Source organism: Typopeltis vanoorti, chromosome 25 (assembly GCF_054136105.1).
Source record: "Typopeltis vanoorti isolate ZY-2024b chromosome 25, IOZ_Tvanoo_1.0, whole genome shotgun sequence".
NCBI lineage: Eukaryota > Metazoa > Arthropoda > Arachnida > Uropygi > Thelyphonidae > Typopeltis > Typopeltis vanoorti.
The window spans coordinates 20,028,454-20,043,750 of record NC_143573.1 but is presented as its reverse complement, the minus strand read 5'-3'; the positions used below and the strand labels follow the sequence as shown (position 1 = coordinate 20,043,750).

Here is a 15,297-nt window from a genome sequence, read left to right as displayed (position 1 = left end):
ACTATGTTAAGTGAAAATTGCATGCTCAGCAAGTCATGACTTTTCAGGTTCATGATATTTAATATAAGACCTGTGTTCTAGACGAATAAAAGCTGATCTTCGGTTTGTCCAAAATAAGAAATACTCAAGAGCAAGGAATCAGGTCCGACCACAAAACCGAGAGCCGTCGCTGGCACACTGCCAAGAAGAGTCAATTCATGTTGAAGGGGAAAAGGGAATAAGGCGATGTACGAATTCGTCACCAACACGCGACATCACATGCTTTATACGAAACAATTTCCAACTGTTGTACAAGCAAAATAGTAAAAACTTTAAAACCTAGAATTTTCACAAAAGAAAAGCTACCGTATTTTTCGGACCATAAGACGCACTTTTTTACATAGAAAAATCGACTGAAAATTGGGGTACGTCTTATGGTCCGAAGGTAACATTAAAATACGAATCTTTACACTATATCGAAGCTGTTAGCGAAGTTCAATTACTGGCGCAATATGTTAATAAAATTAGTAAGTACGCCACTGAAGGTTGGTACCTAAGTTATCTCGCTGCGTGTGGGTGAATCACCGATTTAGAGCGTCAATAGTCATTAGTGTGTAAACATATGCGCTTTTGAAGCGATTGCCCCAAATTTGGGAGGCCTACATCTGCAGACCTTCAGCCCAACGCCAAGAACACCTACTTAGCCCGCTAGAGGGCACCATCAGGACTTAGGAGAACAATAGCTTCATCTCTTCATTCCCAGTTTCTGTGTTGTAGTGCCTACCTGCACGTAACTTTTTTGTATAAGTTCCTTTAGAAAATGGCAATGTGACAAAAACCGAAATATCGGAAAATATTTATTAAAGTTTAATTTAATTTATATCCTTAACTACGTTGTCCTATTCCTTAAGTGTTTTAATAATGCATAACCAACGTATAAGCCTGTCTACGAGAATATGCGCTTTTGTACGGTTCATTTGAATTATTTTTTATAAATCGTTAAAATTTTTATCTTAAAATTAGAAAAAATGAGTGTAAAACAAAAAAGACTTTCATATAACATGAATTATAAATTAAATGTGATAAATTAGACAAAACAATATGGAAACAGACCAGCAGAAAGACAGTTTGGTCCACCACCAACAGAAAAAATGGTTCGTGAGTAGAGAAAACAAGAGGAACAATTAAAACTGCTATGTAAACACAAAGAAAACATTCCGTTAGCACCTAGAAAAATGTCCAGAATTAGAAGTACAAATGAAAAATTGGGTAACAAATCATCGAAATATGGGAATATCTGTTTCTACGAAAATGATAATTTTTGAAGCGAAACGATGGGCAACTGCTAATGGAATTTTATATTTTACTGGATCACCGTTTTGGTGCTTTAGATTTATGAAAAGACACGGGTTATGGATGCGTACAAAAACCACTCTAGCCCAAAAAATGCCGGCTGACTATGAAGCTAAAATTATAGAATTCCATAGATTTTTCATATCAGCGAGAAGGAAATTTAACTTTGAGCTTAATCAAATTAGGTTGGTGAGATGGATAGGAAGGTGGTTGATGGAGAGATACTAGAGAGTAGTTTACTCAGGAGTAGAGTCTAAAAGACGGCCTGTGACTAGTGGTGTGCTACAGGGTTCTGTTCTTAGACCACTGCTGTTTAATTTGTTCATTAACGATATAGGGAAGGATCTGAGAGGAACGGTTCATTTGTTCGCTGATGATGCAAAGTTGAGTAGAGCAATAGTGAATGCAGAAGATGTAAAAATTTTGCAGGATGATTTGGATAGATTAAAGGTCTGGGCCTTTAATCTATCCAAATCATCTATCCAAATCATCTATCCAAACCAGATTAAAGAATGGATGTCAATTTAATGTGGCAAAATGTAAGGTTATGCATTTTGGGGTGAAAAGATTTGCAGCAGTATACCACATTGGTGGAACTGTACTCCAAGAGATTGATGAGGCCAGGGACTTTGTAGTGTTGGTGGATAAGGAGTTGAAGTTTAGGGGGCCCATTGCAAAAGTGGCTAAATCAGCTCATCAAATCACTTGGATGCTGAAGAATACTTTGACGAGTAGAGATAAGCAAGTTATTGTTCCTCTGTATCGAGCCTTGATACCCCATCTCGACTACTGTTCCCAGATTTGGTCACCAAGGTTTCTACGTTTCTTCTTGATGGGGAAGAGGTTGAGAGGATCCAGAGGCGAGTGACCAAGATGATAGCAGGTCTATGGAATGAACCTTATGAAAACAGGTTGAACATTTGTGGGTTGCAGAAATTGGTTGATAGGTGGAAAAGTGGTAATAGGATTGAGATATTCAAATTACTGAAGGGTTTCTATAGGATTAATTCAGAGGATATTTTTGAGAACAGGACTGGTGGTGGGAGGACTAGGGGACATCCATGGAACTGGGCAGGAGTGTGGTTAGTAAGGCTATTAGAGCTTAGATTTTTTCTTTTAGAGTGGTGAATGAGTGGAATAAGCTGCCAGGGTCTGTTGTGGGTGCTATGACGGTGAATGAAAACAGTTCCTTCAAATCGGACAGTAGATTCAAAAGGCACCAAATCAATAGTGATCAAAACAACAGGTCACGAAAAAATGCACTACACTGTAGTGCGTTTTTAGCTTGTTGCACGGACGGAACAAAATTACCCCCTTTCAACAGAAAAACGTTACCGAGAGATGAAATTCCTCGTGGCATTATTATTCACGTTCAAGATAAAGGCTGAATGAACGAAACTGGAATGAAATTATGGATACACAAAAGATATGGACAAAACGTCCAGGTGCGTTGTTTAAAAAGCATACGATGTTAGTGTGGAATCAATTCAGAGCGCATAAAAGAGAATCAACCAAGAAGCTTCTAAAAGAAATGAATACAGAATTAGCTGTCATTCCTGGAGGCCTTACAAGTCAATTACAATCATTGGATGGATCTATTAATAAACCATTCAAAACTTTTATGCGGGAAGAGTGGAATAAATGGATGGCAAAGCCAAATCATGATGTTACAGCAACAGGACTTATGAAACGGCTAACAATTTCAGAAGTATGTACCTGGGTGAAAAATTCATGGGAAGCTGTGAAAGAAGAGACGATTATAAAGTCATTTAAGAAATACGGGATAAGTAATGCGATGGATGGTACAGAAGATGACACAGTTTTTGAAGGGAGTGACAACAATAGTTCAGACGAAAGTAATACGAACGGTGACATTAATGAGACGAGTGACAGTACCAAGAGTGAAGATGAATTGAATATTGCTAATACAAATGATTGCAACAATAAATAAAAATTAAGTAAGAATTAGTAAATATCTTTATATAATAAAATATTTTTTTCTAAAAATCGTCTCATAAATTTGGGGTGCGTCTTATCGTCCGAAAAATACGGTAATTTTCAGATGTATAATAATAAACACTCATCCCACGAAACTCATTGATTACCCTATTATCGGAATGGATTCGCCTTCTTCTAACATGCGCAGAAGAGTCGATGGGTCTCGCATGTAGACGCCTGGAAAAGCTACAGGTAGAAGCTTGTCCTTAGGAAAAGCGAGAGATGTGGACATTTTTTTTTTTATGGGGCGAAAGGCGACAAAAATATTTAGTGGTTTTAAATCTTTCGCTATGTGTTCAGAAATGCCTTGCACATAAGGGATGGGGATGCGATTTTTTTATTCTGTATTGGGAGAGGCAGAGATACCATAACTATTAACAGGTTTTTTGATGAAAGATCTTTAAAACCATTTGATAAGAAGGTGGATTTAATGTGCTGTCATCCTTTCTGTAAAAGTTCGTCTGAAGAACAGCATAAAAAATGATGTTCTTATTGCCGATCCGTAACCTCTGGATAATGATTGGCTCTGAAGACTGAGCCGGTCGCGTTGAGGGTCCGAAGCGGGTATGGGAGTGGGTGAAACTGTCTAGTGACGTTGAGCTCGGATCAGCATCGGGCTTACGTGGAATGCCTCAGCTGCGCGACGTGCCACATGGCCCGTCTGGTCGGCCCACAACTGGCACGGATCAGGGGAATCCGAGTGTCTAATTAAAACAAAGCATTGCGATTGCCGTTTAGAAGTGTTGCCACCATGTGATCCCTGCCCATTGTTATGAACGTTTAAGTGAAATAATATAAATCAAGATCGTGGGTAAATGGTGGGAGTAAACATGACTCTCATTTCTCTCGAGCTGATTTTAAGATACTCTCTTTGCGTGCCTTGCAGGACACACTGGCGGCATGGAGGACTTACCAGAGAATGACTTCTCAAATTTCAGGTCTGGAGTTGGATAGCAGAGGATATTGTTGGGGGCCTAGGCCTCTTCTGTTCCTACGTGTGTGGAACCATAGTATGTAGCACTGTTTTAGTGCGAAGGTAGAAAATAAATTTATCATTACAATTGTCTCTCACATTGCGAGAAAAAACATCAGAGAGAGTTTGATGATTATGTGCAAGGAGCGTGAAATAGCACATTAAAAATCCTGTGCGGAAGGACAGTTGTACGTCTCACTTTATAAAGCATCCCTTAGAGAGAGAGAATGCCGAGTGTTACTTTTAGAAACGTGGGGAAAATTTGCCTACTCGCCAACGCACCTACGTGCAGGACATAGGGAAATGGCTCTCTATAGATGACTTCGTTAGATGACGCGAGGAGGTGGTGTACTCCATTCAAACTCTAACACCCTGCTTCAGCACAGCAACTGTTGGGAGCGTTCTTGTCTGGCTTTTAAACGATAATGTTTCGTTGGAACAAGGTTGGTGCCCTTGATGGAACGACCCAGTGTTTGACTCTACAGATGACTAGTTGCATGATAGCTTCATTTTAGGAAAATCGCGGAATATTAGTTGCGATTCGGTGCCTGTACAGGAGGGATGACAGCTGGATGCTGTTAGTAAGTAGATGTAGTGTACTTAGACGATTGAGGATATGGCTTAAATACGCGAATGTCGGATTAAGATGCAGCGTTCGATTGGCCTTCTTCCATGGCCAGCCTTGACCTGCAGTTAGCGAGGTTTCGAACAATGTGGCAATAATCTAAGCAATACAGGTCTGTGTTCTTATCAATAACAAGTACTGGTAAGTATGGCTTACAGTCTTACTGTGGTAAATGCGTGAACCGAATGACTTTAGGTTTATCTGCTACAAATGCATTGAGAACTAAACGTATTTAGGTTGTTCGTGTGGGATGCTGACTGAACGCCTCGAAGTCAGAATTCCGTTTATCCACTGCAACGATACTGTTCGTGCCTCGAAAGACAGCGCTAACTAGAGTGTCTTTCGTACTGTTACCGTGCGATCGCCCTGGCGATGATGACACTAGAACGGAAGAATAAAGGCAGCCGTTGAGAATATGCGGCTGTTGCTTCCTGTGCCGCGCCATTCAGGTGTTGACGTGCTGGCACCAAATCGTATGCAGACGATCTAGATACCAGTGTGGGTGTCATGCTTAGAAGAGCTGCCACCGCTGTGCAGTCTTTTGAGACTTATTCTCTAACTACCTGAAAAATTCTGCCACTCCGGAATGAGACGAGCTAACTTATCAGTTGAACAGTCCTTTAAAGGTTCTTCGTATTTTGGACCGATCTGAACTCAAGTCTCTCCAATCCAAGGGCATCAGTAATACCAACCAAGCTAAGGAGTATCTCGTAAATAAAACAGGAAAATAAATTAAAAGAAATGAAAGTTATTGCACTGTTCTCCCCAAATACGTCTCGAGTTTACTGGCTGAAGTGCGGTTGCTATTATTTATTTATTTATTTTTGTATCGTCAGTCCTATTAGTGTAAAACCAATGCCGTTTTAACTACTACACATAGAAAAACAAATGCAATGAGGAGAAGGGGCTGAACTAGGTAAGGTAAATGAAAGTATTAATATAAAGCAAATTTTATATTATCGCCGACTTTATAATACCTCAAACATACTACAGATGTATTTAAAGTCTCAAGAGGGGTACTAAAAGGTTTGTTGAGGGTGGAATAAATCATAATTTTATATCACTGCTCATGAAAAGGCAGAAAACACACTGTACACGTTGAAAAATAAATAACTAGTATTACGGAATGTACTATAATAGTATTTGTGCTGTGTGTGTGTAGACATTATACACTGGATTTATTCAGTGCACTTATCACCAATAAAAAAAAAAATAAAAAAAAAAGCCCTAGTTTATTTCATGTAACCTCATCGATTCCCAGTTGGATATCAGAGGTGAGGTCTTTCTAGTAGTGACGTATAACTGAATTGCAAGCCAAATTGTAATTTAGAATAATCATAGTCCTCTTCAAATTCAAAAGTAATCCGTTTAATCTAGCACAGGGGTCTCCAAACTACGGCCCGCCAATTGGACTAATTTTTCAATAAGAATCCGAAAAAAAAAAAAAAAAAAAAAAAACACGGAGTGTTGATAGAACTTCAAATGGAAATTATTGAACTTCAGGCAAATGAACATATTAAAGATAAATACAAGGAAGGAAACTTGATCGATTTTATAAATTTTTGAACTCCAAGTAGTTCCCAAATTTGAAAAGGAAATTTGCTTGTAAATTTATCTCTAGTTTTGGGACAACGTATCTTTGCGAACAAACTTTTTCCCGAATAAATATATCAAGTCAAAATACAGGGCAAATTTATCTGATGAACATTTGAAATCGCTACTTGTAATTAGCACTTCGAAATTTGAACCTGAGTTTAATAAGATTTTAAAAACACAAACACAGTGACATCCTTCACATTAATGGTTTTATTATAATTTGTGATAAAAATACGAGAATTTGCTGATAGTGTTCGTTGTCATTAATATACGATAATTTCATCTCACATACTCTGTAATCACTTTTTATCTGCTTTTAATAAAACTCATATATCTAGTTCTAGAGTTTTTTATTACTACGGCTAGCTAAACAGTGCTGAAGTACCCAATGTGGCCCTCACGGCGAAAAGTTTGGAGACTACTGATCTAGCATATCAAAAGTAATAACCGAGTGGATATTTTCGATATGGTATTGTCATTACAACGTGCAAGCCATGTGGTGGACATTATTTTCTGAAGGTAGTGACGTATAAATGTGTAAATATTTCAATAGTATCGAGAGAAAAAAAAAAAAAAAAAAACAGAATGCTCAATTTGGAAGAACTGTGGATTCATTGAAGGACGGAGGTGTACCCATTCAACTGGTTACTCAGTGGCAACTTTTCTTCACATTACGTAATTCTCGATTTCTTGATTTTACATTTAACTCTATGAGACATTTTATTTAACTATATTCCATCAAAAAGTATACAAATATAATTTTTATTGTACATATAAGGCTCATTTTTAATGGAATGTAGCTAATTGCTGAGATGAAGCTATTCTTTTATTTACAGTTGACATTCACGACATTGAGGAGGTACGCAAGGGATGGAATACGGATCTTTTTAATTGTCTACAAGCTAAATTCCGCAGACATTTACAAGCAACACTTCACCCACGTCTGCTATCTGTACTTCATGAAGATAATTGCTTTTCGGTCATCATAGGTCCAACTCATGAGAACCTTGACCTTATTGCTCCGAACAAAGGAACTAGAGATGCTTGGGTGAGAGGACTGAATCATTTAATAGCCACGTGTAAAAATGTGCAACGAAAACAGGAATATGACAGGTAACGTAAGCAGAAAATATCTTTGGGACTATATATTTTTGTTACTTTGTAAAATGAAGCAAATACTTCCAATAAAGTTGATGAATTGCTTGATTTTAAAGGTAAAATCTTCTTCTCAGGATTATATCACTATAAGCTTCCGATGGAGTGTGAACCAAAAAAAAAAAAAAAAAAAAACTAGCAGAATCATTTAACTAGAAGCCTGTAAAAAAAAATCTCCCCAAAAACGAATAATTCTCCAAACATGCCCAGCAAAGCCTTCTTGTTAGGCGTTTGGGCGCCCATATCACAGAACAATAAAATGGAACAGCTCTTCCAATACATATATTCCCAAATTTAAAAACAAGTCAAGTATATTGTCAAGGGCTACTTTAATTTGGAAATTAAAATTGCCGGTTAGCGTGCGCACACACACGGGTATTGTAAAACGTATGTATGAAAAACAAAAATAACTGTCAAGCAAGTAGTTGTGAGATATTTATGAAAACGATAATAATATTTAAATAGTTCAAATAGACGATGCAATTACAATAAAAAAAAAATTCAACTGCATCTCCGCCTGCCTTGATGATTTCAATCATTTTAGTAATGGGCACTCCTCTTTCAAGACATTATGAACACGATTTTCAATTATCCTCAGCAAAGACCATAAAAAATTCTATTAAATACTATCAATACCCCAATTAGTCATGTTTGGAATAATAAAAATAGCACTACAAGCAAGATTATTCTCAACAGAAATACATCATACAAGTAAAACACCTAAAGGAATAACTGAAGACAATAATAAAAATGTGCATTTTTGTAAGAGCATTCCTGTATACGCTATTCATTATCACAAAACTAAATTTGGAGTCTTTTTTGCACATGCTATAGATATAATTTTGTTTTGCCGAATTCTTCCTGAAATAGTCCAAATCATAGCGGATAAAAAAATACATTATCATTTTACAAGGAAAAATGGAACTGTAATATTTTTATTTGACACCTCCAGGGAGTCCAAAGACTCATCGAGGGAGGGCACCTGTTAACTGTCTCCACAACTCAATCCACCAACTGGCCACAACTACACCAACGTCATCTACCGCCGACCACCACTAGTATTTCCAAAGACAATCACAAACATTCATGCCCACGGCGGGATTCGCACTCGCAGCCTTGGAGTTGGAGAGTGGATCGCTAACCACTTGGTGTCAGCTAATTTGGTTTACCTTTTGCCTCTACATAAAGGCAAAAGGTAAAGCAAATGTATGCGTAAAATGAAATTATGCAATTATTTGAAAGTTTTAAAATTCTAAATGTTATTTATTTATGCAGTCCAATTACCCAAAAAGTGAAGTGAACCTCCACAGAAGGGCGGGGGCTTTAAATGTTTATAATTTAAAATGACTTCTCTTCTCTTCTGCCAATGAGAGAGAGAGAGAGAGAGAGAGAATGGAAGAAATGCTGAAGTATTCTGCTTAAACGTCAGTTCTTCTTTTGGTATCGCAGATCATAATTTTCTCTAGATTTCCTTTTCTATGAACGACCCATGATTTCTACTCCTTTCGATGGTATGATTATTGTTGTGCCCTCTTAATCTGCTGAATCATTTGGCAAATCCAAAGTGACCTATCAGGTCAAAAATCCCCGATTTACTTTGCAGCTCACAACATCGAACAAATCCAAATCAGATTTTGAAAGGGCTAAATGCATCGAACTTGCCTCCTGCACAAACAACAGCCTAGCCTTCTCGTCCCTCATCAAAGTGACTGGGCGCAACTTCTGCCTTTGCCCGCTTCTCTTACAGTCATATGACACCACGGTAACCTCTTCCAAAGATAAAGCGGATATTCTGTCAGTCTTGTTCTTTATTTATTGTACAAACAACAAAGGCAAATCGCCTCCAACGTTAGGTGGGAGATAAATATCATCTCCTAGTGTAAGACCTCCCCGATTACTGGAGGTCCGAGTAGCTTAAAAAGTTCCCTATTTGGTCTCTTCTGGAAAGCAGGTTTATGTAAAATAAAAATAGAAAAATGGATGCGAAGTGCATGTTAAAATTGTAATATCATTGATATTACATTGAAATATATGATGGATACGAAGCGTATGAGGATGCGTATTTGATCCATAATGGGCGGGTAGGTGGCTATTATAGAACTTGGTTACCACGGTACCATCATGTGGTCAGCCCTTCATCCCTTTTAACTTGTTTACTTACAGATCGTCACTGCCTATCATAATGGAAAGTTTCCTTTCATGGGCGTCCGCAGAGGGGGGGGGGGGAGGCATTTGCACTCCCTGGGATCGAGTAAAAATTTCAAAAATTATAATGGTAAATTATTATTATCTATATATATAATTATATATTAATTCTTGTTTTTCTTTTATATTGTAAATTTATATGCATTATATATGTTTTCTATTTGATGATCACTCAACCATAATCTACTTGTGAAAAAAAAAAAAAATTAATAAAAAAAAATAAACGCCATGTTTCCTTTCTTTATATTTCTCCACTGGACCTCAGGGGGATCTACATGTATTTTTGCCTACTCTTCTTACTTATACACATTAATCACCTATCACTAACCTGAAATCTTATCCCTAGTTTTGATTATCACAGTGCACTTCATTCCTGTTTTTCATTTGGCAAAACTTATAATGCTCAAATGATCCGAACATCAAGATCCTCCGTGATTTATTTTAAACTCTAATTCCCTTGTCATTCTCTAGTCCAATGGGGACAGACTAGCGAACTTCAATGGTATCAGAAATAGTTTTTTTTTTTAATTTTTTTTATTTTATTTATCGATTCCTCTTCTTTGCCTGACTTTCATGCGTGCTAGTGAAAGTAGCATATTTGCTACTTTCACTAGAGTTTTTGGCATAAACACATAACATCCATAGTCTCGTCACTCTCCAAACAATGCCCTCTTCTGTTCAAGGCAATACGCGACACCTCACCAACTCAACACTATATAAATTCCGAATTCACCCAATCATAGCGTACTATTTTCGACGAGATCAATTTGCTTAACAAATAATCCTTTCCTTCAGAGCTGCCCTTCTACTTTCTCTTTGTTTCTGCATTTTTTTTTTTTTCTTCAAGCATTTCATGGCGCCTGTTCGAGCGAACTGGTCACCATCATTCTTCTATTTTCCTGTATGTGAAAACATGAGTAAAAGATGGTACGTAAAAGTAGAACACTGTGAGTGGAAGAATCAATGCACAGTGTTTAAACATATCAAACCAACTTCTGTTCTTTGGAACAGCCTTTCTAAGGATCACTATCTCTTGTTCTTCCTTCTTCACCTTGTCCATGCAAAAGCTGTTATTAGCAAGTTCAGTAATCCCACTGCATTCATTTTATCCAACCAGTACAGAATTATTAATATCGGCTTGAATCATTTTGCCAGTAATAATTCGATTGAATTCACAATTGAGCTACATGAACATATTCTTACAATGTAAATCCAAATATGCAATGAATTTCTCAAAGTTCATTTCTCAAATTTAAGAGAAGGTATGACAGCTGGTGTCGGTGATTTATAGCCTACATCGATGAGTTCTTGACATCCTGGAGGTCTCAGATAATTTTTTAATAATAATAATAATAATAACAACAACAACACGGGAATGCAAATATCAATCTTCAAATCTAGAATCATGTATCCTACAAAAGCAGTACAATATATTAACATAATATGTGTGTGTGTGTGTGTGTGTGTGTGTGTGTGTGTGTGTGTGTGTGTGTGTGTGTGTGTGTGTGTGTGTGTGTGTGTGTGTGTGTGTGGTTCCTACTCAAAGTTTATTAGTAAACCTGGGAAGGTTATGGCTTTTTTTGTGTACGAGTGATGATAACATGCGTACGAGTTTAAAAGGATACTGTTTCTCAGACAGTTTTTCCCCCGATGATCGGTATAAATTGTGAATAAATATCCCATTATCATCAATATTGAGATCAGGTATCGGTTCTCGTATCAAATATGACTGATACCAGAACCGATACCTGATCTCAATATTGATGATAATGGGATATTTAATTATTGAACTATAGTAACTAGAGAAAAAAGCATGTTAGAGGGAAAATAATAAATTCCCTGGGTCTTCACAAATTCCGAACGTAATGCTAACTTCCCACCTCAAAGAGACGCCAGGAAATCAAACAGCAAAAGTCAGTTTGAAGTCTATTTTCATAAACTATTTCTCATAACAATATCTCCTCCCCTTTTAGTACATTTTTAACACAGAGTTACAAGACTGTGTCACAGTAAAATTTTTCGGAACCAGTTTTTGATTACTTCTTGGCGTGTTTGTCATTTTCAAAATGCACACCCTCGCGATGTGTCTTCAATTTAGGAAATAACCAGAAGTCCGATGGACCCAGATCTGTAACAAATACGATTTTATTAGGCTGCAGCAACTTTATTATATTCCAATTTGGTAACGATTCGGTTGATTTGTGCTAATCTAATACTCAATTTCAATGCTAGTGATCTCTGACTTATTCCTTTTTTTTTGGCTTCCATTCTGTGATGAGTTGTTAACGTTAACTCTGCTGTTCATGTTTCGCATCCAACGACGATAGTACTTATCTACTGCTGCTTCACCAAAAAAAAAAAGTATAATCAACGATAAATTCAATACCAATCACATTTTCATGCATCAAAAAGTCGATTACTGCAGGCTGATGTACACATTTCGACAAACTTATAAAAGATTCCTCCACTGTGCACACGACAAATACAACTTCGATCGCACACCATCATACTAACTGCAATGGTGGGATGAAGGAGCGAAACAAGACTAGACACCTTTAATTGCTGTGTGAATAAATGCATTACTTTCGGAATGCCCCTCGGCATCCCTCCCTAGATTTGGTAACAGCGTCGAAGGTTATGATGGTTGGTAGTACATTAACTTAGCTATCAGCTGGTGAGAGTGCAGTATATATATATATATATATATATATATATGTGTGTGGCGATCAGCTTTTACTCGGTTGTTATACATTTCAAAAAATAGATTTAATGACTCCAAGACCGAGATAACATATAAAGATTTTAATGATAAATACTACTAGTTTCGGCATATAGCAGCCTTCTTCAGGTATTTATAAAGGAAAGGAATACTAATAAACATTGAATTATTTAAACAAACTGGAAATTACAGGTACAAATTGCCTCACATAATCGATACATAAAAACGTTGTATTTTTCAAGTTGTTCCAACTTGCGTGCCATTGTTTGTTGCAATTGTGCGTGCAAGTTCACGTGAACGCCAATATTGAATAACTGCAGCATGGCTATCTGGGATGTTATAACTTAAATTATTATTTAAGTGGACCGGGTTCAGTAGGATTTCCCTTGATTCTACGATTTTTCTTTCAAACTCATCTTCACAGCGAAAAATATTTTCTGATCTATTCCAGCATACAGAGTGGCTTTGTTGGTCATCATTAGGATTATTTGAAAAAAGAACATGACTGGATAACGCAGTTGCATGAGATCTTTTGTATGAGATGTCTCTCTTATGCTCTGCTATGCGTTGTTCAATAGATTTGTTAGTTTGACCAAAGTATGGGATATTGCAATCACACCACAATTTATATACTCCAGGGTACTTAAGGTTGTGATGAGTAGGTTTTGGATGGCTGATTAGCGAGCGGATTTTTGGAAGTGTGGTGAAGAAGGTCCTGATATTATATTTTTTAAGGACTTTAGCTATTTTCTTAGAGACTGTGCTAATGTATGGAATGGAGATGCTACCTTTAAAATTAATAGTCTCTGTTGTGCACTGCTTAGGAGGGTTCAGAAGAAATTTCTTAATTGTTTTTTCAGAGTATCCATTTTGTTTAAAAATAAGAGTGAGGTGATTCATTTCTTTTTGTAGTTCATCTTGTTCATTTAAGAGAGAACGTGCTCTGTGTCCTAAGGTAGATATAATTCCAAGTTTTTGTGGTGGAAAATGATGAGAAAGATTATGCAGATATCTATTGGTATGCGTAGGTTTTCTGTACATAGAGATTTTTAATCTTTCAGAGCATCGTGTAAGCATAACATCCAAAAAAGGTAAAGAGTTATTATTTTTTATATCAGCAGTAAATTTTATATTAGGATGTTGGATGTTTAGATGACGAAGAAAATCTGTGAGAGCTGTGTGCCCGTGATTCCAAATAATGAATATATCATCAACATATCTTTTCCAAACTTTTGGTTTAAATGAGAAGGAAGATATAGCTTTCTTTTCAAAGTCTTCAAGGAAGATGTTAGCTAGCACTGGGGACAAAGGGTTGCCCATTGCCAGGCCTTGTTTTTGTTGGTAAATGGAGTCCTTATATCTGAAGTAACCAGAATGAATGCAATGCTTTAATAAAGCGAACATTTTTTTGGATAATTTATCCTGTAGTAATGTAAGTACCTCGTTCGTAGGAACGTTAGTAAATAAAGATATAATGTCCAAACTAGCTAGAATATCATTATCATCGATGGGAATATCTTTAATATGAGAAACAAAATCTGTGGTGGTTTTGATGAAAGATGAAGATTTATTGGAGAAACACTTGAGGTACTTTGCTAAATATTTTGAAAGTTTATATGTAGGTGAATCAATTCCTTCCACAATTGGGCGAAGAGGGATGTTTTCTTTATGAATTTTTGGAACTCCATAGATGCGTGGGATAAGAGGATGTAGAGAGCGTAATGAGAGGCGAATATTATGAGGAAGTTCACTCGCAGTCTTTAACAAGTTGTTTGTACGGTTTTGTAATTCTCTTGTAGGATCTTCCTGAAGAATTGAATATATTTAAGAAAAATATATAAAAATATTATATATATTTTTTTGAACCTTTTTGAACTTTTTAAAACATATATATATATGTTTTAAAAACATAGATTTAATGACTAAAAAACGAGATAACTTGTAAAGATTTTAATAAGAATGATACGACTAGTTTCGGCTTATATTCGGCCTCAGGTATTCTTAAAGGAAGAGAATAGTCATAAACACTGAAGTATCAAAACAAACTGAAAATTAGTAAAAAATTGCCACACATAATTGATACATAAAAAACGTTGTATTTTTCAAGTTGTTCCAACAGGCGTGCCATTGTTTATTGCAAGTGTGCGTGCAGACTCACGTGAACGCCAATATTGAATAACTGCAGCATGGCTATCTGGGATGTTATAACTCAAATTGTTGTTTAAGTGAACAGGGTTCAGCAGGATTTCCCTCGATTCTACAATTTTCCTCTCAAACTCATCATCACAGCGAAAGATGTTTTCTGATCTATCCCAGCAAACGGAATGGCTTTGTTGATCATCATTAGGATTATTTGAAAAAAGAACATGACTGGATAACGCAGTTTCATGAGATCTTTTGTAAGAAATGTCTCTCTTATGCTCTTCTATACGTTGTTCAATAGATTTGTTAGTTTGTCCAAAATAAGGGATATTGTAATCGCACCCTAATTTATATACACCTGGATATTTTAGGTTGTGATGAGTAGGTTTTGGATGGCTGATTAGCGAGCGGATTTTTGGAAGTGTGGTGAAGAACGTCCTGATATTATATTTTTAAAGGACTTTAGCTAATTTTTTAGAGACTGTGCTAATGTATGGAATGGAGATGCTACCTTTAAAATTAATAGAGCACATCTGGTTCATTCAAGAGAGA

General features: G+C 36.6%; 1 protein-coding gene across 1 annotated transcript in view; it reads left to right on the top strand.

Moving 5' to 3' along the window:
* LOC150092589 (1-phosphatidylinositol 4,5-bisphosphate phosphodiesterase delta-4-like) overlaps positions 1-15,297 on the top strand; it is a 324,472-nt gene that overhangs the window by 60,190 nt on the left and 248,985 nt on the right. The window contains exon 3 of the mRNA XM_090414401.1: positions 7,361-7,637. Coding sequence (XP_090270527.1) covers positions 7,361-7,637 — 277 coding nt within the window. The remainder of the gene's footprint in view (positions 1-7,360; positions 7,638-15,297) is intronic.